Source organism: Poeciliopsis prolifica, unplaced genomic scaffold (assembly GCF_027474105.1).
Source record: "Poeciliopsis prolifica strain line A6 unplaced genomic scaffold, Auburn_PproV2 SCAFFOLD022, whole genome shotgun sequence".
In the NCBI taxonomy this organism is placed as follows: Eukaryota; Metazoa; Chordata; class Actinopteri; order Cyprinodontiformes; family Poeciliidae; genus Poeciliopsis; species Poeciliopsis prolifica.
In genome coordinates this window covers 6,689,659-6,716,946 of record NW_026562397.1, presented here as the reverse complement: position 1 = coordinate 6,716,946, position 27,288 = coordinate 6,689,659, and the positions used below count along the sequence as shown (strand labels likewise).

At 42.7% G+C, this 27,288-nt stretch overlaps 1 protein-coding gene across 3 annotated transcripts; it reads left to right on the top strand.

Annotated features, from left to right (window-relative positions):
* On the top strand, nt 1–27,288 carry LOC129370014 (rho guanine nucleotide exchange factor 26-like). Of its 3 annotated transcripts, none has more exons than XM_055045759.1 (15): nt 1–185; nt 742–2,103; nt 3,015–3,063; nt 3,174–3,316; nt 6,372–6,428; nt 6,819–6,979; nt 10,355–10,507; nt 10,604–10,736; nt 12,325–12,399; nt 13,439–13,528; nt 14,841–14,995; nt 19,491–19,700; nt 24,816–24,886; nt 25,044–25,145; nt 26,039–27,288. In XM_055045759.1, exons 2-15 carry the CDS (start codon nt 760–762, stop codon nt 26,179–26,181), a joined length of 2,886 nt encoding a protein of 961 aa, XP_054901734.1. In that variant the 5' UTR covers nt 1–185; nt 742–759; the 3' UTR covers nt 26,182–27,288. The 3 variants fall into 3 exon arrangements, with proteins under 3 accessions (XP_054901734.1, XP_054901733.1, XP_054901732.1); XM_055045758.1 differs by having other exon boundaries at nt 664–2,103; XM_055045757.1 differs by having other exon boundaries at nt 1–2,103.

The following is a 27,288-nucleotide window of genomic DNA, read 5'->3' as shown; positions in this document are numbered from 1 at the left end:
GTTTCGAGAGGCGCGCTCAGGAGTCTCGGATCGGGCAGATAAACTTCTGTAACTGAAACGACGGGATCCGTTTATTGAGCTGGGCGCTTTTGGATTTTCGCCGCCTTGGTGGATTCGCTCAATAAAGCTGTTTGTTTGCCCCAGAGCGCTGGCACAATGATCTGCTCCAGATCGACAGATTAGAGGTGAGTTGGACTTTAACCTGCTGGAGAACGCTGTTGGATTCCCCGCTCCACTCCCCTCCGCCCGTGGAAAGTGACTATCTGCTCTTTGCCTGCGTGTTTTGAGAAGATTTATCCCTGATTAAAACTACTGGAACCAAGTTTAGTTCAAAATTTACAGGAGATTTAAGGAACCTCTAAACTCTTGCCTGGTACCACAGTTTTCCCTTGTGGCATTACAGTAATTGCTTGGCGCTAACATCATCTTGTCAGATTGGAACTTGTAATTGGGGCATTTCACCACCGTGAGCAAGTACAAAAGGACTGTCAACTGTTCTCACAGACTTTCCTTCAGTTTCAAGCAGCTTGCTCACTGATGTGTCTTGACTGTGGTATCTGCTGGTGTCTCCTGAACCCTGTTAATAAGAAATCCATGTGAATTTGGACGCTTTCTGCGCTCTTTGACGCTCACCGGTGTTCCTCTCTTTTGCTTATCTCAAAGGTGGAAATCTTAACTCCGAGGGTGTTTTGTTTTTTTTTGTATTCTTTTTGGCACTGAGATCTCTGCGTTTCACCACAGATAGAGAGAAGAACAGCCATGGATTTGGGAAATGATGTGGATTTATCCAACAACAACATCACACCTTTGTGGAGGCGGCGCACGGACCTCAGTGAAGGTCCCCAAGACTCGAACCAACTCAAGCCACGACCCGTGAGCTACCACGTAAACGGGGTCACAACTGCAGACTTCCCTGTGGGGGACGATGGATGCTCCTTCACTTTGAGCCAGCCGCCCCAGCCTTTAAACACAAACACTATGGTGTTAAAGCATGTTTTGCACAGACCTTCGGAAAAAAAGCGAATCGTTCGGAGCATTAGCATTGGGCGCCTCTACAGTGGACGCTTCTCATTGCCCAAGTTTAAAGCTGAGGATAAAAAAGCCACACTGGACAACAGGGTGTGTAATGGAAGTAGCAACAAAAGAAATAACCAGAATGGAAGTGTTTGCTCTGAAAATCATCACCAGGACATGCAGAGGTCAACCACAAACCCTGTTGATCTTGACTTGGAGAAAGACCATGTCTCCTCTGGGACAAACACACTCTCACCTGAAACTCCTACTGACAATTGTTCTCCACACTCACCAAATAACTACCACTACGAGCTGTCTTCACAGTCATCATTATCTAGCTCTTCATCTACAGGGTACGGTACCCTCACCCCCTCTCACAGCTCGTCTTCAAGCATCCCCTCACTTTCGTCTTTAACCTCCTCAGACCCTCCGACGCCCCGCTCCCCTTCACCAGCTGACAGAGGGAATTCATTGCAGTGTCAGACAACCTCCTCAGCATCCTCATACGACACCCTGTACGCCTCCTCCTCTTCCTCTCAACTCCCTCCCAACTTCTCCACATCACCGTCGCTTTCACCTGCTGCATCCTCCTCTCCGACCATTGTCCTTAGCACCAACAGCCCTGCTGCTTTAAAGATGGGCACCCAGCAGCTTATTCCCAAAGGTCTGGCATCCGATGTCCGACAAACCAAGGCGCCTCCTACTGGGACCCAACGGCTGGGATTGGACCATTCCAAACGAGCAGTGAAAGTTCTTAGCATGGTGGAAGCAGGAGGTTACTTTTCTACCGGAGGGGGCCACACCGAAGAGGCAGAGGGAGAGAACGAAAGCCCTGGGGCATTACGGAGAGGTTTGAGGAGTACGTCTTACAGGAGGGCAGTTGTGAGTGAAGTAGACAAGGACGTTACCTCGGTTGAGTTAAAGATGCCTGTCATGGAAGGGCTTGAAAATCCTGGTTCACTCAACAGCTCAACAAACCTTGCCACCTTAAGTCCAACAAGTGCCGAAGCACCAAAAGCTGCAAGCCCCAGGATTTCAAAGTCTTCAAGCCCTCGGATGGATAAAACTAAAAGCAACAAGAAAAACAAGGTGGGCCAATTTGTTGATGAATATATTTGGGGTACCCTAAAGAGGAAAATTGCAATATGTATGTTAACTCTTAAGAGAGGGGCACGCAAACAACACTGTGCTAACAGTGAATTGTTGTTTTAGTAGCAGTAGGTAGAGGGTTTCTTTCAACAGAAAGATGGATTTGGAAAACTTTTGCAGAGCAGAATGGAAAAATATTACCAAGTTCCATAGATGTGCTAAAGACTTTAGTAAAAAAGTTTTTTGTTTAATTTTTTAAATTAAAAGATACTTTAGCAAGTATTGTTATCAGGATATGCACATTTATGCAACAAGGTTGTTACAATTATTACTTGTTTTTCCTCCCCTGTGGTATATTTGTCTTCTTTTTCAATTGGACTGGATATCAGACACAGTAGGAGAGGACAACTTTGTAAAAAGTACATTTTCATGTAGGCTGCAAAAACCTGGCATTTTAACAGGTGGATGAACATTTAGGAGCCACTCTGGTTAGGTGTGTGCAGATCAAACGTGTCACAAAACTCTTTTTACTTCACTCTGTAGTCAACAAGTCGTAGCCCCTGTAAACTTTGGTAATCTGTTGAATACGTTTTAGTTTCTTTGTTGTAGCTGGTTGGGGTTTATTGACTGGGTTAATCGCAGCCTCTCTAATGGCTTAACGTACTGTTGTACACAAAGATTGCTTTGACACAAACTTACATGATCAGGAGGGGATAAGGTCTGAATCACAAAACCACAACACAGACTGACCATTGTGGTTCAAGCTTGGATTAGGACAAAGCCCTGTAGGAAAACAATTAACTTATTTGTTGGCGGTGATGATGTAATAAGACACTGTCTCCACACTGTAGATACATGCTTCCTTGGTACGCCACAATTAAAGTTGATTGCGTTTTTTTCTTCGCTTTCAGACTCTAAATAAGAAGAAGTTGACGTCTCAGCTGACATTTGACAGTGAAGGTAACACCTGTGCTTATGGGTCATTTTGTTTTTCATGCATTCCACCATTTAATGTCAATTTACTTTGAAATTCAACACTGTTTTTTGTCACAAAAATAAACCCATTTCAGAAGAGGAGCTCTACCAGAACTACCAGGAGAAAGCCCTGCACAATGACTCCGATGAGGACGCTGATGCAAGGGGACCGAAGCCGGATCAGGGCATCGTCGTGCAGTACAGACCCATACGTACCTCTTGGAGCCAACTGAGCGTGGTTAGCTAAAACACACACATACACACAAACAATCCCGCAGTAGTTGTGCGTAACCTATCCCCCGTCTCACAATCCGGTTGCTGTGGCTGCAAAGTGTTGGAATCCCAGTGCTCCAAAGAATGCTGTCACAACCAGTTGAGCCATATTTCATCCCCATCCTCCCACTTGCCTCTGTTTTTCTCTGGGACTCACTGTTTGTCCTAGCTCACTCTAGGACACACTCGGCCTCAGAGGCAGACAGTCCGTCAAGAGTCAGAGGAAGTCTCGGAAGCACTGCTGCTGGGCGCCTTTCCAGTGAACTGACAAGCCCTTCATACTCACGCTGCAAACACGCTCAAAATGTTCCCCATAGGGATGTGTGGGACGATCCTCCGTTGCGTAATAAAGTTACGGACTGGAATCTTCACAGTGGGATATCGGAAGCGAGTCAGCTAATTTATCGTTTCTTTTTATTCTTATTAAATCATGCCAAATCCATTTCATCACCATCTTTTTTCTTCGTTTGTTGCGCAAGTTTGGGATGAAAGCTGGGTGTTGGAGTTAATTAGTGTGTTTCAAAAACTTTCTGGGAAGACTAATAAAAGAGGCATTGCGAGCAAGTTAGAAACCAAAACGGTTGCTGGTACTTAAAAGAGCCACCACTCTTCAGTTTTCCTGTGTTATAAAGCTGCATTTTCAATAATACATTTTTTCAACAGTTTGTTAATCCTGGGGTTACTAAGTATTCACATCCAAGGAATAATACAGTACTATCTCACCACTACCGTGCTTCACAGTAGGGATGATTCCAACCAGGTACCTATTCTGTCTTGACGATTGGTTTCTTAGAATTCAGAACAAAAAATATATTCTTTCTTCTTGTTTTGTCTGACCTGTCAGGTGCTTTTTTTGCTGAATTTAAGGTTTCAATGAGGCTTTTAGTGAGTAGTGGCTTCCATCTGGCCACTCTTGAAAATTGGATTGTGATGTGCATCATCAAGGGTTGAACTTAAAGCCGGTTCTTACATCCCCATGAGGAAGTACTGGAGCTTATCCTGAGTGACCACTGAGTTTGGTTGGGTTGCCAGATCTGTGGAGGTTGCAAACGTCTTCCATTTCTGCACCGTGGAGACTGCGGTGCTTTTTCAGGATACTTGACACAGTCTTGTCTCTTAGGTGTGCAGGGAGTTTCTTTCTGCTCTGATAATGAAAACGACTGACTGAAAATGACTACATATGGACTCCAGCTGACTGGCTGAAGCATGGGAAATCATTTGCGTCTGTGCTTTTAGTTGTGTATTGTAGCAAATTTGGGAAAAAGTGAAGGGTTGCAAATGCTTTCTGCTGGTCCTTAGTTGTAAATAGATCTGGATGTGATTTGAGCATAGACCATCTTCACCAGACTGGCCTGTATTTTTCTGAGCTAAGAGTTTTTTTCCATCGTGTCTGTTCGGTTTGCATTTCTGTAAATCTCACATTGGAGAGTCTTAGTCATGCCCCTTTTTTTCTTTTCTTCTTTTTTTCTGTTTTTTTTTTTTGTTTGTTTGTATTTTTTGGGAATGGTGAAGCATCGCTGTTATTGTCAAGGCATGATGGGAGGCTTAGTTCGGTTTGATTCCAAGAACCAGACATACAGGTTGTCTTCAAGTGAGTCACAGCTTATCGGGACATCTCACTCAGCCCTGCCTTGCTTTTCAGCGTCTTTTTGTTTTTTAAATTTCAAATGGGACATCAAATCCAAGAAATTATGATGTTCCAGCTTTCTGTTAAAAGCTTCAGAAGGCGTGGCTTACCCAGAGTTTAATTCCTGCGGTGTAACTGTGAGCAAATAAAACAGGTTCATCTTATATGCTGACACCTAATTGATTGTGTTCCAGTCACACCCTGTACTGTACAAATGACGGTAAATTCACCTGGCATTGCCTGGAAGGTTGTCGCCTTTGCCTAAAAAATATTGAAACGGGGAAGCGGCCAAAACACATAGTATAAATAATAAATCACAAAACTGATATCTGCGCGTCTGAAGGGAGCTGAAAGATCGCTGAAGATGTTTGACCATGCTTGTCCTTGTTGCTTGGCTCAAAGGCTGCAGGGCAGATACTGCCACAGAGTTGACGCCGCTTCTGGAGGAGGCGGTTTCGCTTCCGTTCACGTCAGACTCAAACAGGCTGGGAAGTCGGTGACAGTAAGAAAATACCTTGTCAGGAACAAGGCCTGAAAGAAAGTATAATACTTATTTAGGTGCAATGTTGCCTATATGGAATGAGGTGCTTTGGTTGACCCTGTCACCACCGAGGCATTTGCCTGGAGCTGTTAGCTGGGATGTAGTGAAGCTCCTGCACCTGTCGCTGCATTTCGCCGCTCAGCTGGAGGGTGTTTTTGTACTTTTAGAAAAGCTCAGTTAGGCTGCTTGTGCATGCTTTCTTTTGCGAAAAACAGTCACTCATGATGTGGAAACTACCCGTCACCCTGACCCTGACCCACTTTGTGACCTTTAAAACTAGAGTTGTTTTCTTTTTAATTAATTGTGCTAGTAGTGTTTTATTAAAATGAGGTTTTCAATTCCATTTAGAGTCTCATTCTGGCATATTTTCCCTTAAATTTCAGTACTATTCCACTCTTAGTCCATTTCAAGATACTAGTTTTCTTGTATTTTACTGAAAAGAGAAATAAAGAAAATATAATCAATAAAAAAATTGAGACTGGAATAAAATGAACCCCAAAAGACGGGCACCAGTCCACCCACTAACCCCGCAAGGACAGACAGGTATGGATGGATAAAAATGTTTACTTACTTATTGGATTTGTTCCCATGGTATTTATTTGTGTCAAGCCATTTCGTTCTTTAGTACAGATTTTTTTTAAAAATTTTGACAATTGTTGCATTTGTTGTATCGCAACGACAATTAATACATTTAAAATGAGAGAGCGAGTGAATGAATTTGTGCCAAATACTCCCATTTTAACAAGCAGCTCTCTCGTGAATGCACTTTGCAAACACCAGCCGACGCTCAACAGAAGAGTAATAATTGAAGAAGAAACACCTTCTAATTGAAGAATTGTACTTTTTGTTAAGGTAAAGAAAAATGCCCTGGCCGAACAGCTGAGTCAGGAGGAGCGCAAAAGACAAGAGGTAGGACTTGTGTTTCATTCTCCATACCGCAAAATAATCTCAAGTGTTCTTACAAACCGGGATAAGATGTCCGTTTGTACCTGTGATTTGTGTCACAACGACAAAACCCCTCCATTAAAGTAGAGCGATTAGAGAGGCGCTCTATTAAGCTGTCATTTACAGCAATGAATTGTGAGTATGGGAGTCAGATTTCAAACAGACACAACTGGTTCAAAAGTCTTCTCGGGTGAATATCGTTTGCTTCGACGTTCCAGACGTGACTAAAGTCTGCAGGTATGCGAGTCGCGTCGACGACAGGGCCCCGGGGAAAACTCTCGTCTTTCCTCCCGTCAGATTTCATCCGGGTTGCTTTTCTCTCTCTCTCTCTCTCTCTCTCCCTCTTTCTTTAAGGCCATCTTCGAAGTGATCTCGTCGGAGCACTCCTACCTGCACAGCCTGGAGATCCTCATCCGTATGTTCAAGAACTCGTCGGAGCTCAGTGAGGCGATGAGCAAGATCGAACACCACCACCTCTTCTCCAACATCTCAGACGTCTGCCAGGCCAGCAAAAAGTACGTCTGGCGTTGTTCGGGGAATCGATCGTTTACTTCTCCGGCGAGACGAGAAAATGGTTTCGCTAAAATGAGTATTGCTTCCGCAGGGGGGCAGAGTGTCCAGAAATTGCACTCAAGTAAGAATAGCACTACTCCAAAATGTTTCTGCTCAAGTAAAAAAGTAAAAGTAGCCGTCCAGAAAATTACTCGAGTAAGAGTGAAAAAAAGGGTTTGGTAAATAATCTACCCAAAATTGATCATTTACTATTTAAAAATTACATAATCAGACAGACCAAAATATAGAGTTAAGTGTATATTTTGGTGTTTTAAGGGTGAAAATGACAGTAATTTAAATAAGTAACAACAAATAACAAAACTAGGCAAAAGATTTCTTGTTTTTTTCAAAATCCGTTTCTTTCAATGAAAAAAAAAAACCACACAACTTTAACAAAAACTGCAGGCGTGTGTTTTGTCTGGTGAGTTTTTGGCTAAAATATGTTTGTTTTTCATCCAGCGGGAACAAAATGACTCAAGCGGAAGTGAAAAGTACAGCGTAGTAAGAATACTTCTTCCAAAAACTTACTGGAGTAAACGTAACTGAGTGAATGAAACAATTCCATGCTGCAGACATGCTGCTTTAATTTCATCGCTTGCTATTTTCTCTTTGACTCGGAATCAGGCGTCCAGCGACTGACAGACGACTGAGAACTCGACAGCCGGCTTCCACTGTTATGACACAAAGTATCAACGACAATTAGCTGCAAGGAAATATTTGGGCTAAGCTGTCTGTTATGGTTTATTAGCTCTTGTGTTCAGACTGGTTTTGAAAAATTCCTGGCTGAGGTCACGATGAGCTTCCATTTATCTCACAAATGAGTGGAAACACTCATCCATTAGAGGCTACAAAAGCTGAGACCGTGGAAATCTTTGCTCCCTCAGCAGGGACAACATTTGTTGTTTCTCCAAAAGAGTTGCTTGTAGACGTGATCTCTCTCTCTCTGTCTCTCTCTCTCTCTCTCTCTCCATCTCTCCCTCTCTCTCTCTCTTTCTCTCTCTCTTTTTCTCTGTTGTGGATTTCAAAGTGGGAAAAAAAACAACAACAAAAAAAAACAGGTTCTTTAAAAAAAGAAAGAACAAATGAAGATTGGTGATAGCAAAAGCCTTAACTTTCCCATTGGATAACATTTGCGACTGGCTTTTTACACAACTGCAAGGACCTCAGACACTAATCTATAAGCTTGTGTATCTTATGTTACACAGCTGATCCCAACATTTTTGGGGCCAAATGAATAACAACCTTTGTCTTTTCTTTATTAAATTAAGCACATTCTGAACCAGGCCTGTCACAATAGACAATAAATCAGTTAATCGCACAATAAATCAAAGCAAACGCAATCGTTTTCATTTGTTTGATTTATCATTTTTCTCTTTTCTCTCGCTTTTTACCAAAACTTGTCTTGTGTTTGGCGCTTTGGCTTCAATTATCCCTCTTTTGGAAAAAACAATTTAGTCGACAGAGACTTCAGAATTCATTCTATTTGTTGTTTCTGTTGTTCCGTTTATTCATTTCGGATATTTAAAATGATTATTCCAGCTGAAATGTTTAAATGTTCATCAAAATGTATAGTTTATTGATCTTCGAGAATATGTTCTTGCATTATTCTTCCATTGTTACGATCATATTAGTTGAAAGTTGTCTCTAAACAAAATAAGAGGGGTTCTGACAACGGAGCCTTGTGGAATCCCACGTTGGATTTTTCTTCACTTAGTCTTATAACAAGCAACTGACACACTTCAAGTACATCGATTAGTATGTGAGAATCATTTTAGCAAGTTTGGTGTTAGGTGAATATTGTCAGAATGCCATAAAGCTGAACTCTGATGTACACAACCAGCATCTCAACCTTTGGTCACTTTGGTTACTGTGTAAGCACTGGGTGACTTTACGTGACCAGTGAGTTGCCACATAAAATGAGAAAATGGAAACCCAGAGGGGGGGAAGCATGTGGTTTTGTAAACTCTTGTATTTTGTTCTTTAACACATCAGCTTGTCTCTACAAATTTACCCACGACACGCTGTCGAAATATCCACCTGCTTAAAGGCCATTTTGAGCCAGATGTTGCAGACTGACCATTGAATCTTTCTTGCTACATCTTGTCAAGCAGATCTGCAACCCGCTCATCTTTAAAAAAAAAAAAAAAAATCAGTGCATGAAATCATACGAGTTAAAACTGCCTTGATGAAATTCATTGTTGCGTTTTTGAATGACTCAATATTAGTTCATCCACTCTGTAGACAGGCTGCAACCCATCTCACTTCTGTTCGTCAGACATATTCGTGGAAAACACACACGGTAATGTGCGCTTGCTCCCTGCGACACCGGTTAAGCAACATTTTTCACTTCAAATTTGAATTTTTGTTTTGCAAAACAAGAGCGTAATATCTGTCTGCAGCCAGGATGCTGTGTCGTCTGTATAATGGGGAGTGTGTGCGTGCGTGCGTCTCCCCCACCCCCACTCCTTCCTTTACACACAGGCGGGTTCCTGTTTGTGTATTTTTCCTTTGGTATGGCTTACTTAATAAAAGTTTTATATGAAATCTTACCATTTAACTGGGACAAGAACATTTAATGAGATTCAGGATGCGGTTTAATTCGTGCTCTTTGTCAGTAGTGGTTCTGTAAATGTCTTTGTTCGCGTGTTGATTTAACTCCAGCAATTTATTGTAGCCGTTTGGACTTATTGGTCTAATTTTTGGGAACTTTGATCCTCTTAATGTCCTTAATTTAGGTCATGGAGGGCCTGGGTTTAGGACTCATGGCCATCAAGACATCATGGAAAGAACAAAATTAGACATTTGCAAACGGCCGCATAGTCACAAGAAGTACTGTTTCCCAGCAAAAAAAAAAACCAAACAAACCCTGCAATGGGTCTGTTGAGTGAAGGAACTGGTCTTTGCTCATTTGCTTCTCCAGTTAAGCTCGGACATTGGTCTAGCAGGTCAAGGGCAGCATCCTGTGTCTGTGTCCCCGCTTCCTGTTTGCCACCTAAGCCAGGGCGAGCAAAAACACTCGCTCTCTTGAAGTCGGACAAATGGCGTGTCATTAACCCGGCCATCTGTTGGTGCTTAGGAAGAGGAAACGCATCTATGTAATGGTTACTGCTTGGCTTTTATCTATATTTAGTGTCGGGGAGTTCCGCTTCGTGATCTCACTATGAGTTTTTATAGGTAAGACGTTGGCAGGTCGTCTCGGTATCCTGACTTTGCGTCCATTAGTGCGTCACGTGTTTTCCTCCCTTGGGGTCATAACTTTATGTCATTCTATCATGGCAGCTCATGGCCTACTAACCTTTGGTTTCTTCTTTTTTTTTCTTTTTACAACCGTGCCTCAGGTTCTTTAAGGAGCTGGAGGAAAGACACCAACAGAGCATAGTCATCGATGACATCAGTGACATCGTTTGCAAGCACGCCGAGTCAAACTTCGACCCTTACATCAAGTACTGCTCCAATGAGGTGTACCAGCAGAGAACGCTGCAGAGGCTGGTGTGAGTGACCGAGCGAACAAATTCAAAACAGATGTCTTCCTCAGGGACGTTCTCTCTTTCTCCCCTGCTCCTCTCATTTGGCCTTCTTCCTTTCAGCGGTGCCAAGAATTCTGCTTTCAAGGAGGTACTGACCAGGTTGGAGGGCCACCCAGACTGCAGGAGCCTCCCCATGATCTCCTTCCTCATCCTGCCCATGCAGAGGATCACTCGCCTGCCTCTGCTCTTGGACGTGAGTGAACCGAAGGCGCACAGTAGCTCAGGCCCGAGGAATGACAAGACTTCTTGGAGTTACGCAACGCTTTGTTTATTTGGCTGCGCGCGGAGAGCGTTCTAACCGCAGAGGCGTTTCCGTGACCTCGCGTCATCCGTTGATAATCCCCAGTGATTCATTTTCACTTGTTCGTTTTGTTTGTTTCTTGTTGGAACTGAGTTCCCTGTGTCTCCCTTTTATCTTTTTTTTCTCATCATAATTTTTTTTTTTTTTAAGTGGCTCCCAAAGGGGTTTTGGGGTTTATGCTTGTACTGAGAAAGTTTTATTTCTGTTTGTTTACTCCCACAGTGCCAGAATTTGGTCCCTGCTGATGCAGCGTATTGAACAATCTGTAGACTTCTCTACAGATTTCATTTGTTTTCTATTGTAACACTTTAATATTTCTGATCAGCAAACATTTTTTTAAAGCAAAGATAACTGTAATAAATGCACAATGGAGTTAGCAAACAATTCCATTTACTGGGAAAATAATCCTTCCATCTCAACCTGGCCTTGTGCGAAACTCAGGAATTGAGTCGAATTGGTCATTTTATAACTTTCCCAAGGAGGAAGTTTGGCAAACTCGTCTTTACAGGTTTAATTCAGAACCATTAATGTGTGTTTGTGAACCAGCTGACTGTTTGAGGAGAAGCCAGAGCTTCTCCATATGGTTTAAGTCTGGACTTTGACTAGGCCACCCCGCTCTTTCAGCCTTTCCGAGTTGGACTTGCTGATGTTTTGACAATTTTCCTTCTGATAGTCAACCGTCCCCTTTCAGAGCTGTCTTGCAGAGTGAAGTTAAACTGCACTGATAGTGGCCTGCAGTTTGTCTGATGGTTTGGGGTTTTGGACCAACCCCCAAAGCATGACTCTGCCACCACTGTGTTTGACTTCTGCCACACCCCACCCTTCAGCATTTTCTTCCTCTGAAATGTCGTGTTAGTTTCACACTGGATGTAACTGAGTGTAGTTTCTCTCTTTGGGAGTCCTTTTTGCAGGCCAGCCCACTCCAAAGTTCACGACCTGTTGACGATCCCTTCATTTGTGGATAGTTCTCACTAAGATTCCCTAAGCTTCAGCACGCTCACATACCAGAACTGTCTGACCCGCTTTCAACAAACCAGAGTTTGCATGCTGGGTTAGTCTGCTTTATTTGAGTAAGTGTGAAAGAACAGGCCGTGTAACCCTCCCTAGGCTGCAATTATGTCAATGCCTTTTCCTATTTGTTTTGAAATTCTTTATAGAGTTTTTGCACCTTTATAAACTTTTATAAACTTTTAGCCTACTTCATCTAGTTCTCTCAACTAGAATGGGTTCTAGTTGAGGGATTTCTGATTTTGCAGGTCTTCTAATAACCAATTCTGATTTTGTCCAATGCAATTGTGGTCATGCTGAGGTTATATTTGATATCAAAATTAATTTGAAACAGAAAAGCAAAACACAGAAAACTGTTTTAGGAGTCTTATTTTATTGCTCTGCATGAGCATAGTGGAGAGAGTGGGCTATTGTCCACAACTGTTTCGTTTTTAATGTGAAACGTCTGTATTCATGTGTGTGTGTTTTGCAGACCATCTGTCAGAAGACGTCAAAAGACTCGGCACGCTACGAAACATGCAAGAAAGCTTTGCAAGCCGTGAGCAAGGTTGGTGCTTTATTTTGTTTTTTGTTTCATTTTATTAAATTGTCTAATATCTGGATAAAGTTGCAAATTAGTGAAATGGAATATATTTACGTCTTCTGGTGGTCTGTTTATCTTTTCATTTTTGTTTTTGATAGTTCTACATCTTATTCCCGGTGAAATCTGTTTTACCACAATCAAGTAAAGACATACGTATCTTTGTTTGGTACCTCTTTGCTTATCAGATGGAATCTGTAATCAAATATTGTTTTATTATAGACGGTAAATTCAGCTGACGGTAAATGAAACCGATCCTTAATGGTCATTCGCAATGCAATGATCTTTGCATTGTTTTCTTGTTTTCATGTTGATTTTGTTTTAGTTCTTTTTCCGATGTTGTGCTGCAGCACAGTAACGCGCTGTTCGAAAAACAAATCATCGGGATTTGGAAGAGCCTGGTTTGGAAGGGGCTGATGATTATGGAAATGTCAAGAATGAAATAAAGTTAATGGATCACCGCTAGACTGTCATGGAAAAACAGATTGGTTCCTGCGGCTCCTGGTCTGGTAGTAGACTTACGAGATCCTGAAATAATTGTAAAGAAAAACAGAGCAGTGTCAGATTCTCGTGTCATGATGAGCTGGAGTAAAAAGATCCTAATTCACAAATCGAGAAGCTTTTATGTAAAACAGTTGGGAAAGCGACTTATATGACTGCATGAAATAAGTTATTATTTGCGTAATATGTACGTGTGCTTTGCTGCAATTTTCAAAAAAGCTTAAGTAAACACATAAAATACACACATCCCTTATACTGATGGTTTTTAAGTAAAAAAACAACAATGAATTATGCATTTTGAGTCTACATCTGAAATATTTTCATACAGTCATTTCAGTTAGTTAAAAGAGTAGCAGCCTCTTGCAGCCAGCTAACTGGCAGTGCACAGGAAAAGCAGTCAGAGAGGCAGAGCAGCATTAAATCCTTTGTATTTGAAAACATATATATTTATATATATATATATATATTTTTTTTGTCATTATCTTTTTCTCATCTGTGTGAGCAGGTGGTGAGGAAATGCAACGAAGGCGCCCGCACGATGGAGAGAACAGAGATGATGTACACAATCAACACTCAGCTGGAGTTCAAGATTAAGGTAACAACTTCCCATTAGAGTAAACGAGGAAGTTAAATAAAAGCCGCCTGCGGGTGGCAATATTTTGTTCCCAAACTGACGTGTTTTGTGTATTATTAGCCGAGATGACGCTGAATCGGATTCAAATCTCATTCTGTGATGTTTTTACGTCTGACTTTGTATCCAGTTTAGTTACTTTTATTGCGGGAAACGAGGCAAACAAATTGTAAAACTTCAATTTGTTTGTTGTCAACTGTTTCAAAATACGGTAGAATTTTGCTGATATCAATTTGAAGGTCATTCGCTTTTGATTTTTTGTTTTTTATTATTGTGCCGCTCCTTTTCCAAACGCTGGATGTCCTTGAACACTTTTTCCTGATTCGTTGAGATTCATATTCATTCATTTTCATTCATTTCTTCCAAGAAATGAAATACTTTCACGCGTTATCGTTTTCTGTGGCCAGCCAGATTTTTATCACCAGCGCTGCTCCTGACTAACCAGACAAATCAATGTGAACAAATCAGAGCAGGTTTACACTTTACGCCACGAGCAACTTGTCTGTCATCACAGTCAATGGACTGAGATGTTCATTTAAAAGCAGCACTTTTTTGTCCCAATTATTATTATTATTATTATTATTATTATTATTATTATTATTATTATTTGGCAACATGTTTCACGAACATGAAGGCATGACTTTTATACTTGAGCACATTTTCCCATTTATCTGAAAGACTTTGTGTTGCGCCCCCATCCTGCTGTTGCACTTCTTTCCTTTTGCTTCCACTGAGTAACAGATACGGGATTCTTCTCTCTGTCCTGTTGGACTTCAAACATGTTTTAGCGCTGAACTATTGTGTGTTGACCTGACAACGATTTGGCTCGTACTTGGTCGCTAAATGTTGCTCGTCCCCTTCCCTGCCTTTCAACAACTGGCCTGAAACGGCATTTTATGTCAGGGGCAAGACGAGTGGCGCGATGCAGCTGCACGCACACATGTATCCGCAGCAACGTAAAGCATGCGCACACTTGGCACAGGTCTTCACACTCACTAAACACACAAGGCGTGGCAGGCAGGGAAATGTTTCAGAGCATGAAAACATTTCCATGCTCCGACTTAATCTGTTGCTCAAGTGTCTGACCAGTGTGGGAAAGAAAAAAAAAAAAAAAAGCTGTCGCAGCGTTTGGGATTCACAGATGCCTCTCGTGTCGACAGCTGATCCACCTTTGGTCCTCCAGCTGAGGGACTTTGCAATCTTCAGAATTGAATGCAACTTTATTAAGTTTGTTGTTTTGATCTATTTCCATTTTGTGTGTTTTTTGTGCCTCCAGCCTTTCCCGCTGGTCTCGTCCTCCAGGTGGATGGTGAAGAGAGGCGAGCTGACTGCATTCGTGGAGGACAGCGGCATCTTCACGAAGCGGAAATCCCGACAACACGTCTACTTCTTCCTCTTCAACGACGTCCTCATCGTCACCAAGAAGAAGGGGTGAGCCTGCGAACACGGACGACCTATTAGTACAATTAAAATAACATTTATGAATAACTTTACTGAGCTATAAAAGCTTGTTTTAAGTCAATAATTCCTTAATATTGATTTTATTACTGGCAGATTTCTTTACGTAAAACATAAGTCAAAAATTAAGCAATTATTGACTTGAAGGAAGCCATTACATCTAGCTGAAAAGTTACTTCCAGGTTAGTCTTGTCTTTTTCTAAGTATGCTTACACTGGAAACCAGACAAAAAGTATTTGGTGTGTTTTTGCAGGTGGATTATTTTTCATAGCTCAGAAGCAATGCCATTAATACGAACCAGTCGTTCCAGGTTTATAGAAACTTTCTGATAAATCATTAAGCTTTTATTTCTGCTGAATAAAGTGATTCTTAAATGTTTGAAATAGGAAAATGTATACATTTTTACAAAACTCCTTCTAAATAGATGTCAATTCATTAAAACCATTCTCCCACGGTTGGATTCTTAAACATTTTCAGTATGACGATATCCGCTCTGTTATTTAGACATGAAGACATGATCTTATTGTGTTTTACACATTTTTAAGGTTGCCAGGCAATGTGGAAAGTGCTTCAAGTTCAGCGTCAGCACTTTCGGTATCTCGAAGTTGGTGCTTGTATAACTTTACTGGAGACCATTTCTGAGATAAGAGACCGAGATTGTAATAGGAGCCACATCCCTGACGGTCGACTCGTGTAATGGAAAAATCTGAAGGTGGAGATGTCTTATCACACAGAACATAAGCATCCAGGGTTTATTAGAGGCCTCTTAATGGGAGAAAAGAAGCAGCTTGAGTCTAAAATGGCCAAATGAAAACATTTCCATGCTCCTACTGCTGCAAAAAGCCCAAAGATATTCAGACTCAGAGTAGATTAAAAGTAAGCTTTTTGATTTTAACTAATACAACTTTTTTTTTTTTTTTTCAGTGGTTCAGTCCCAACTCAAATTTGGTGAAGAATAGTTAAAATACGTCAAAAAAAATAATAATAATGTTTTAGATCTTCAGGAGCCATGAATTCATTTCCATTAATTGTCAAGAAGGGTATGAATCCCTCTTGTTTAACTCTTAAGTCTTTCCATTGTCGTCTGTGCTTTCGAGTACATAGTTATGTCTCTATTTTTAGGCAACAGCAAAAATAAACATTCAAAAATATGCAGAGAACGTCCGTAAAACTGTGTTTTTCATCTGCGTGTGGTTTCAATCGCATGCTTGTGAAAAAATTTTCTGAAATATCCTGTCCTTTCTTGTCATGTGTCTGGATTCGATTGCCATGCTTTTCGCAGACTGAGAGTTCCCAATAATTAAAAAAGAAAAGAGAAAAAGAAACACTGAAACACATTCCTCCTTATGTTTTTCTGAGAATCTGATATGGAACAGCAGACTCGGGCAGTGAAAAGCGTCAGGGACTGCGTGTTTGGGAAGGGAGTGCTTTGGAATCAGTGGCGTGTGTGTGTGTGTGTGTGGGTGTGTGTGTGTGAATGGGAGAAGCTGTTATAATATTGGTTTGTACCGTTTGGAGAGCCGCGGCCGCGCCGTGGCACGCCACCCCGCCGTGCTCCAGCTGCGGCGCCGAAAGCACTGGAGGTTCACGAGGCCAGTAGCAGGTCATACACCCTCTCCGATACAACAAAACAACAACGATCTCGTTGGTTCTGACCCAGAGTGTGTGGTCCATCGTGTGGCTAAATCCACCGTTGCCTCAAAAACCTTTCTGCTTCTTCTTGCCCCGTTTGTATTCCTCAAAATGCTCGGAAGGTGTCGCAGGGTCAGAACCGAGACACTTAAACGTTGGAGAAAAATAACCTTTGACCTTAGAAGGTTTTCAGGACGAAGGTAGTGTTAGATAACGACACTAGTGGTAGAAGCGATGTTGTATCTACTGGTTATCTTGCACTTTATTTTCTTAATGTAGGAAGAGCTGCGTTAGTTTCACCCACATTTTATGTGTTTTAAAAGCTAGCGCTTTGCCTCAATGGAAAGTAATGAGTAACTTCTTGCAAGCAGATTTCTAGGATTTAAAACTAGAGTCTGGAAATCACATCTCATGTCAAGACCTTATATCTCTCTCTCTAGCACTGAGATATAATGGGGTTGTCGTGTTTTGGTATTAAAAGATGCTAAGCAGATTGGAAATGTAAAAATGTAATTATATGTTACGGAAAACATCGTCAGCAAAGGGTGTGTGACCAAAATATTACACAATACTAAGAGAAAGATCGACTCCGTTTTTTAAAAGGCCGCAAACTGACGGATGCTGATTCTTTGAAACCAGTCACAGTTCAACATGCAACCTTTTTGAACTCAAAACAACCGGTGTGAAATGCTGAGCAAGTCCATCCTGCTAATCTGTCTTTACTCCTGTACATTCAGTGGAGATGAAAACCTCTCTGTCTCTTTGCCACATTCACATGAGCGAACGTGAAGCTCTTCTTCTCAGAGCCGGAGTCTCATCCGCCCAAGAGACGGCGCGACTCCCGGTTTGTTTGCCAAACAGCAAAGTGTAAATCAGGAAACCAGAAGCTGCCACGGTATGCGGAAACATTTGGTTGATGTCTGAGCTCCCTTAATCCAGAGCAGTGTGTTTGTTTGGTTAAACCTTAGGGTAGTTTTCATCCTATATCATTTTCGGTGTTTATAATCCTCCGCATTTGTGTCAAGATGTGACTGCAGCTGTCTCCCGCTTCCTTTGAGCTGCTCTATAGCGATTGCTGGGCACGATACCTGCTCGCCTGATCACTCATGAATACTCACCGTGCAAACGTGACGTCCCCACCCATCCTGTCCATGTCACAAGAATGGCATTCCTGGAATTTCACCGGTAGATTTGTCCTCAGGGAGGCAAAAATGCTGGTGCTCCAAAACAATCTGGTGAGGAAGACCAGGAGGAGAAACGTTTCTAACTCTACATCATTTTGACTGTTGTTTTATCTTTGCTGAGTGAAGGTAAATCAGATGAGCAACCGATCAATCAATGACTGGAGCATCTCTACTTCATTAGATAAAAGATTCCATTCATTGTTGATTTTCATTAAATCATTTTTGAAGCTCAAAATAAACTTTTGTGATATAATTAATGCGTCTATTTACTCTAAATGTCATATTTAGTTTCTAGGTGTCGCGGCTAAATTGCTTACAGTCAAAAAGAGCAAAACGGAGTGTAAATGTAGACCTGCATCACCTGAGCGTCCATGTGTAGCGGTTAGCTGTGTGCAGTGTAGCACATCAGAACTCTGCCCTGACCCGACTCTTTGTTTGAACACTACTCAAACCATGGCTTCATTACCAACATGCGCATCTGTTTTTCTGTTTTTAAACAAGTCTTTGAAGCTCTCATGCTAGTTCTCAGCTGTTTCAGCTGGTAAAATGGGATTTGGAGATTCTCATGTCATGTCTTCACTTGAATTCTTCTTCCGAAGCTTCTCTGCTGATATTTCCTGACTTGCATAAAATTCATGAAGCCTCCACGCCGCCGAAGGACAGACTGTGCGTGTGGCTTGTTAGCTGTCTGCACCTTCTGTACTTTGAGATTGAGCTTTCCAAACATAAAACAGCGGTTCAAGGAAATCATCACTTAAAATGTTAACGGTTCTTTCTGATAAGAGAGCCTGCAGAGACGGCTTTATTTGGTGTTTTTCTCCTGCTTGTCTCTGGATCACGGGCGCATCCCAGGCTTATTTAAGCAAACGACTTTTACTCTTGTATTTGAGAACGTGTTGAACAGATTCAGTTTCATGGTCGCAAATCTCACCCAAGCAGCGACTCTGAATGTGTCCAACTAGCTGGTGCAAGCCCAAACTCTTAAAACGATAAACGTTAGCTAAATGTATCCGTGCAAAGCACAATGTAACCACATTAGCCAAAGGATATTTAGTTTTGCTTTCAAACGCTGGGCCATCTGACAAAAATAACCAAATCAATGAGCTCACTAATCTGCAGGCGCTCGTTCAGAATAAGAATGTTGTTTTTCAGCTGGATTGTGGAATTGAAATTAGACTCAATTCCAATAAAATGTTGTTTTGTCAATTTTATTTTGAGACCCGTATTTGTTGCTCTGCCAAGTAATAATTTGATGATGCAAATACGTCCATCCTAGTGAATTTAACAGTCAAATCAAGCCACTCCACCATTTCTTTCTGTTCCTGTGCACTACTTCCAGGAAGGAAACAGTTTTCCTTCCTGCTGTTTGCTGTATTCCTCGTTTGCCACCATTAAAAATAACTTTTACTTGGTGAAATGCAAATTTCAGTGAACGGCGGGTGGCCTTTTCTCCCCTTACAGTATGCTTTTCTTGTCTTTTTTTGTCATAGCAGATAAAACGACAATAAAATATATTAAAGTTTGTGGCTGTAGTTCAAAGAACTGAAGTGTGCGGCTGACTTCGTCACCTGCAGACAGATTAACTGTCTCGAGTCCAAAAATGTTTATCAAGCATTTTTTTTCTTTGTGCCTTTTCTTTCTTTCTCCACCAGTGAGGACAGCCACACGGTCATCGACTACGCCCTGCGGGACCAGATCCAAGTGGGCAGCAGTCAGCCTGAGGACGTTCACCTCTCCCCGGCCAAAAGCCCCACGAGCATGCTGAGCTCGCGGCAGGTCGGCGCAAACCACCTCTTCCGGCTGTGTTTCCGAAGCAACCACTCCAGCGAAAAGGTGGCGATGATCCTCGGAACGGAGTCGGAGTGAGTGCCTTGCTTTTTGTTCTTTCTCCCCTTCTTTTTAATTTGGCCATCTTGCCTGTTCAAATTTCACTGAAGCATTTACGACCCTTGGCCTTAAGCGGGAGTGGATGAGTTTCGCCCATCACTCCTGCGTGTTTGTACCTGTTGAAGGCTCATCTTATGGCTATTGGTTCAGACAGCAGAGGGGATCTGAGATCTTTTAACATTCTGTCTGAATTTCTGTGTGAAAAAGCGCAAGTCGTATTTTTAGGTCCATTATGTGCTGCTGTCTGCATCTTCTGACTCACAGACAGACAGAATTCCCTCCTGGTTTCAGCTTCATTAAAGTAACAATCTGCTCTGAAAACAAATAGAAAGATGGAAGTGAAATATGTTGGCGTTTTGCACAGAGAGTATAAAACAGTCAGTGTCCCTACGCCATTTGTTTTCAAGTAATTTAGGCTAAAGTCAGCCCAAGTCCTAAAAACAGCCGGTTGTAACTTCATCTCTCCTCATACAGTAATTACAGAGCAAAGTGAGGATGTTCGGATTAAATAACCCAAACAAAGGAGGGGGATCTGCTTCACATTGGTTCACATGCATGGATGCACAGACACACAATGCCGTACGCTGTAATTATCCGCTGCGGTTCAAAGCTTTGCTAAAGAGAGTCTTCACTGTTCCTCCTCACTCTCATGCAGCTGGAGAAACTCCCTCCGTCTTCTGACGGGAGAAGCTGTGATTTACTGCTTTTGTGTGGAGAAATGTTTTGTGTGGGACATTTCTAATGCTGCTAACACCTTCCTGTCTTTGCTTTTACCAGACATTGAAGCCTACCTATTCAACTTAGCCTTGAAGCACATGTAATATTTTTCACTATTTTTCTATCCTTTGCTCCCCAAAAAAACTTCAATATTTAATAAATCCTCCCTCTTAATGTTTTCTTTTAAGCTTCTTTTATGTCATTGTGGCCGTTAATTATTATTATTTTTTTAAATTAGACTCCAATGAAAACATGAAACTCAACAGGTACTGGTTTGTGTCGGTGACATCATCCGAATGCAATCTTGCTGCCCAACCGTCCTCTCTGCTGCACCAGTTGCTGTGGAAAAGCCTTCGTCTGGCGGCGTCTGCAGCAGTCGGCTGCCAATGCCACGGTGTGTGTCGCACAGCTCGCCGAAACCCCGAATGAGCCCAGAAAAACCGGCGGGGGAGACCCTGGCAACAGTCCAGTGTCGTGGCGGTAACCGGGCTTTGTTTAAGCCGTTGTTTAGCAACAGACAGCAGCTAAGCTGGCCGTTTCCCACGGCCGTGCCCCCACCCACCCACACACACACACACACCCACACACACACACACACACCCACCCACTCTCTGCTCCTGTGCTTCTCCCGATCCTTCGACACATTGCCCAGAGTCTGCGTGCCTCTTCTTTCACAAAGAGGACTGATTGTGTGAGCTCTTTGTTTTCTGATGACCGTCCCGTCCGGTCGTCCCAAGTTTAGTGGAAAAAAAAATAAAAAATTGCACAACATGGAGTCTTGTCTCAGCAGGCTGGGAGTTAAACAAGGGAGGCTGTTAGCAGCTCCACCTAAAAATAGATAAAAAGTTTAACGAGAGAGCTTCTTTTTCACCCCCTCCCCAGTACTAATCCGAGCCAATACTTAGTACAGCTTCTGCAGGCTGACATCCGCTCCAATGAAGAAAGCGATCATAAGGTTCTGACAAATAAAACGTGAACGGCTTCAGTGAGTCATATCTGAGCCGATGCATGCAGCCAATCTTAACTCGTCATAATCTTGCTGCTAATGCTTTCATGCTGAATAATTCATTGAAGTCTCAGGCTAATGCCAGCAAGTTTACTCTGTGTTTTGATATGACTTGTTGCTAATTTTTTGTCACCAGCTTCTGGTGCCCCATACGCTTTTCACAAATAGAGAATGACAAGCTGCTTCACAGTATTGCACATTCACGCGCACATGCATGTGTATTTCCCAGGCACTCCAACAGACTGTCAATCGTTTGCTCCAAATTGCCCTCAAATTGGAGCATGTGGTGACTTTCTCCAGCAGGAAAAAAATTGGCATAACTGTAAAATATAAATTCAGATTCAGTTTTCGTCATATGCTTTAACTTTCTGTATATTTCAGAGCTTATTTTCTGCTAAATCCACACAAGGATTTGATGAGTTTAATGTCCGATAAAGTAATTATGTGGATTAAAAGTTTTCAGCTCGTGATTTGAAATGATTTGGTCATCTGGTCCAGTCAAAACAGACTAGTGATAGATTTGCAGAAAACCTTCCTGTACGATACCTGATGTAAAATTGTTGAAGCATTTAATAAACACGTAAACATAATTTTATGGCACAGTCGGGAGGTAAATGAAGAAGAAATGGAGTTAATACTGAACTTTTAAGGCCTTTTTTTGTGGACCACCATGGATTGGAGAGCAAAGGTGACAAAAATTGTAAGATTTCTCTTTCAGTATCTACTTCCCTGGAAAAGAAATTATTCTTATCTTAAAATATTTAAAACATTGTCCGTTATGTTTCCTTTTATCGCTGACTTTGCGTGCAGTGAATGTTTGCCGTTCCAGGGTGAAATTCTTCACATTCTGACTTTAGGCTCGTCTGTTTTTCTTCTGGAAACAAAACTGCAGAAATGGGTTTTGGTGGGTTTGAGTTTTTTCTTCCCATCTGGCAGTTTTTGCTTTCATTTCCACTCACTGACATTACTCCCGTGTCTGCGAAACCTCTGCTTAGCGTTCCACAAGGAACTTAGAGATGGATCAGAGAGACGGTTCCCTGTGTGAACTTCTACTTTTTCCCTCTTTTTTTGTTGTTGACATTCTGCTCTGCTTGCATGCTGGGATGCTTTCCCCGTGACCTTGTTGCTGTGTCTAGTGTTCAGAATCGGTGAATAGCGCTCGTCTATTAGTGGAACAGAGCGGCTTCAGAAGCCCGCAGGAAAACAGAGCCGAAATTCAGCTGTGGCAGAGAGCAGAACCGATTATATAACAGAGAAGGGAGTCGGTGCTTCTGTTCTGCACACTGGATCGTTTTGGGTTTTTTCTTTTGTTACCCCCCCCCCTTCATCTTCTCTGCTTTTGTTTAAATGCGATAATGGGAAAGCCGTTGATGGGAAATGGAACGTGCAAGCCGCAGATGCTCGGGGATTTTCACAACTGCGCTGCGTTTGTGTCTGAGCAGTAATTAAGAAGTCCCAGTGTTCATGATTATTGCTGGAACACGAACGATGAGCCTGAGCTGAGCCAGAATCGGTGCAGTGTCTCTCGGTGAAGGCACAGCATGCAGCTTTTCTCTTTTGGCCTACCTCGTATCGTCTGACAGGTTCTGTCCGATGACAGGTGTGGCTATTTTTGCACCCACCTCTCTTACATCATCCCATTCTGGATGATGTAAAAGTCTGTCTTATTAATTTCCATAGCCATATCTGCTGTATAATACTGACTATAGCAGTAACAACAGAAATTATTTGTCATATTGTTATGCAGTGATGGATAAAAGTAGTGCAAATAGTTTCACAGCTTTAGAGCAGCAGCTTTACCGTGTGGAAGTCCGAAACGAGAGGGTAAACAAACCGGTTGGAGGGAAACACCCAAAAGTCTGGGCGGTGATGTCGGGGTCATCCGACACAGGAAGGAAGGTCAGAGAAGGGGGCCGTCATCACTCTCGAGCCGCTTGTGTGCAAGAGGTTTTGCAATCCGCCCGGCGAGACTCTCTTCTTTTCAGAGGTGAAATCCGAGCCTTTCACAATGGATTTATGTATCTTGGCATTCCTTCCTCATCGGCAGGATGAATGGCTGAAGCCGGAGGAAGTCTCACTGCAATGAATAGACCGATTCTGCACAGGCTTTTCAGTCAATGGGAGGGGAAGAGGGCGGTGGGGGGCAGGGGGGTAAAGCACCTGCTGTCAGCGCACATACCGCACAAGTCTAAGTACGTCTCGCATGCGTTGACCCTGCCGATGCCTGCGCTTGTATTTGTTGGTTGTTCCAGCTGTTTTGAACGAGAGGCCGACCTGCCGGGGCGTCTGCCTCGCGCGCTCAAACACCCGACCGTTGGCACGCAGGCCCGGCTGTTGAGAAAAGCAAACAGCTGTCTCAGCCACAGGAGGCACATTGATGTCCATGAAATTGAATGAGAAACACATGATGTTTGTAGTGCTTCTAAGTCTTGATACGTGTGATTTAAAGGGGTTTTTAAAGGATGATTGTGTGTGGTTGTCGGTAACCATCCCTTTACTTATAGGAGATGCGTATCTTAAGAGAGGCTGTTTGTAAATTACACTTCTTTGTATATTTAAATCCAGCTAAATTTAACATTTTTGCCAAAAACGAAATAGAGCAACCATCTAATATCAGCAGCAGGTGTGGGAGGGGCACCACTGTGTTAATCTATGTGTCGTCTAACATTTTCTCTGGCTTTTTACGAACAGGACATAAAAGTGTAGGATAGTGTGATGGAGCATTTTAGCAGTTTTATCAGTGGCACCTGAACCTCAGTCATCGGTTGAAGGACCTTTTATCAGTTCCTTACATAATCACAGTGGGTTTTTTTTAGTCAACACTAAAAGAAAACAGGTCCTAATGGAAACAATTAAAACCCAAAGGTTGCTGCTCTGATTACTGCTGTGTTTGCAGCTTGATCACCAGCACAAACGCAAAGTCTCTCTGTTGCTGCTGTGTTGTGCTCCATGTGCGACATAAAAAAAATAATGAGATCTGACTCACGTCTGGCCCGCTACTTTTGTGCAACAGTCCGTGTTTGGGGGCCACCAACACCTGAGTCTGAATGACCCGTCCTCTCCTCTCCTCTCCCCCCTCCCCCCGCTGCTTGGTGGGAATTCTTGGGAGCAGGTGAGATGGTATCTGGTTGCACAGGATCCGACCCGCGCGGCTCCACCTACTTTGTCTGCAAGAAAGCAAGAGCAGGTCTGTCCTCCGCTGAGAATCGGCCCTTTGTGCTCGTTTTATCTCGGCGCTTTCTCGCAGAAGAGAGGGAGGGAAGGGAAAACTTCCTGTGGAAAACGAAAGGTGTTAAACATCTGCTGTATTGTTTTAAAAGTGAAACTCTGGAAAAGTCTTTCAAAGACATGTTTTGTTGTTGTCTAGGAGTGAGCGTGCCCGTTGGATCAGTGCCCTGGGCCAGAACGACAACGATGAGAGGAGACACGACAGAACCAGTGAGTCGTCTCAAAATAAATAAATTAAACAAAATCCTCCTTTTTGAGCTCATTGCGCCACCTTGTGGCCCTTTAGCGAAACTGACCGTCAATGTTGTGAATTTCAGAACAAACTTCAGGCTGTGTGTTTTTTTTTGTTTTGGTTCTTTTCTTCCAGATGTCACGCAGGTTGAGGTGATAAGAACGTACACGGCGAAGCAGCCAGACGAGCTGTCCCTGCAGGTGGCCGACGTGGTGCTGGTCTCCCAGCATGTGGACGGTACGTCGCTCACATTTCCTACGCAGCTCGAATGTATCTTCGTCCGTCTCAACAGGCCGCAACGTCGTTAAGAAGTCATTTTTTTCTGTCCATTCAATGAGGGCGACACTTATTTTATTAGATAGATCACACACCGATTTAAATATTTCAGGTTTAGCCGAGCCACACTTAGAAACTGTGGATATTACTTAAGACTAATAACAGAAGACAGAAGTACAGAAATGCGCTACGGTCCACACGATCGTGGGAAAAGTTGTTGACAGACCACAAAAGATCGTTGCTAAACTGTAACCACGCTCACAAAATGTTGAGTGGAAGGAAAACAACTGCAGCTGCGAGGGGGTTGTAGACCAAGACGCATTTTGAGGAGCATGAGGAGCTTCGCTGTTTAAGAGTTTGTCCGTGTCCTTTCAACTAATTTATTTTTAATATATATACATATATATTTTTAGCTGTTATCTAAAGTAATCTAAATTGACCTAAATAAATTCTGAAATTGTATCACTATGGTTGCAGACCTCCGTAGGAAACAAATCGAACCCGCTGAATTGAACTACTGGAATAAATGAACTTTTTAATGATCTGGTTACTTGAGCCGCGCCGCCGTTCCTCTGAGTTTTCACCGTCTTGCCTTAATTTCCTTTCATCATGCACTCACACTCCTCTCCCTTTCTGCTGCACATCTCTTTCACATAATGGACCTGATGTGTTTGAAACCCCCCCCATACATCTCGACCCAAAAGCCTGGAAGTTAATTGCCGCTATGGTGACCATAGCAACAGGCTTTCTCACGCGACAACATAAAAAAAAAAAATAAATAAAACAAAGAAGAAGAAAATAATCTGCGCTCCAAAAGCAGAGGCTTGACGCGAGTCTTTCTCTCCCTCCCTCAGGCTGGTACGAAGGCGAGCGGCTGCGCGACGGCGAGGCGGGGTGGTTTCCTGCAGAGTGCGGCGAGGAGATCACGTGCCAGGCCACCATCGAGCGCAACATGCAGAGGATGAACCGGCTGCAGGGGCTGGAGACCAACGTGTGAGCCGCGCCGACCCAGAGACGGTCCGACTGAAGGCTTCGGCTGCGGATTCAACACCTGCCTGAGTCTCGTCCCGTTTAGCGACATAGGAGGAGGACGATAACAAAACCGGATCCCTCGATTTAGTCATTGTCATCGACGGTGGCCCTGACGGTGGGAATATGTCACTGATTAATTCTCCGGCTGGTTGAGGAACAACTTCACCCCCCGCCGCAGCCGAAGCAGCTGCTTCAGCACCCTGCCACGTAACAACTGTTGTTGTTAAATTTATAAATGTCTTTTCCTTTTTTCCCCTGTAAACGGCGTGCTGCGTAATGACTACGGTGGCTCTGTGGGAGGTAAAGCAAACCCAATTAGAGGGAATGTGACAGCAGCCCGGGCGCGCGCCCCGCTAACGAGGCACCGGCCGGCCGATAAAAGGCTTTTCCCCTCCATAACATGTGTCTCTACAAGCTGGAACTGTGTTTCAAGCAACAGCCGAGCAGAAGATAAAACCAATAACACTATGTAGAACTGTAAATACTCATAACTGATTATAAAAAAAATAAACTCATTACAAGAAGGGATCTATTATGGGATCCAGTTGAGGAGAAGGGTCAAGTGTCTGCACGCCCTCATGAATCAGACTCCACGTTTATGTCTCGAGCACCATTATTGTCCAGGGTGTGAGTCGTCATTTATTGTTACCTGGCTAAAGGGGGGTAAATAAAGAAATAATTTAAAAAAATGTCCTGGCCAGCGGATGTCGATAACACGATTCCTCAGGCTCTGGACCCAGCACTGATGTTGACCACAAGCCCTGCCTCCCTCCCTCCACCCCACCAAACAGACACACACCTCTTGGAATTGTGGGCTTTACGTTTGCACTGAGGAAAACAAAACAAAACAACAACAACAAAAAAAACAAAGCAGAAATTGATGCATGAACAACTTTTGCTTCAACAAATTCCTCCCTTTGTAACTATTTTAAAAAAAGACAAAAGAAAAAAAATGATTTGCATGTGTAAATATGTACAGTAAGCCTTGTGTTTTCTTAAAAACAGATTTATATTGGAAGAAAAGAAAAAGCGATTTTAATTAGTCTCTTAATAAAAGTGTAATTGCTTTCCA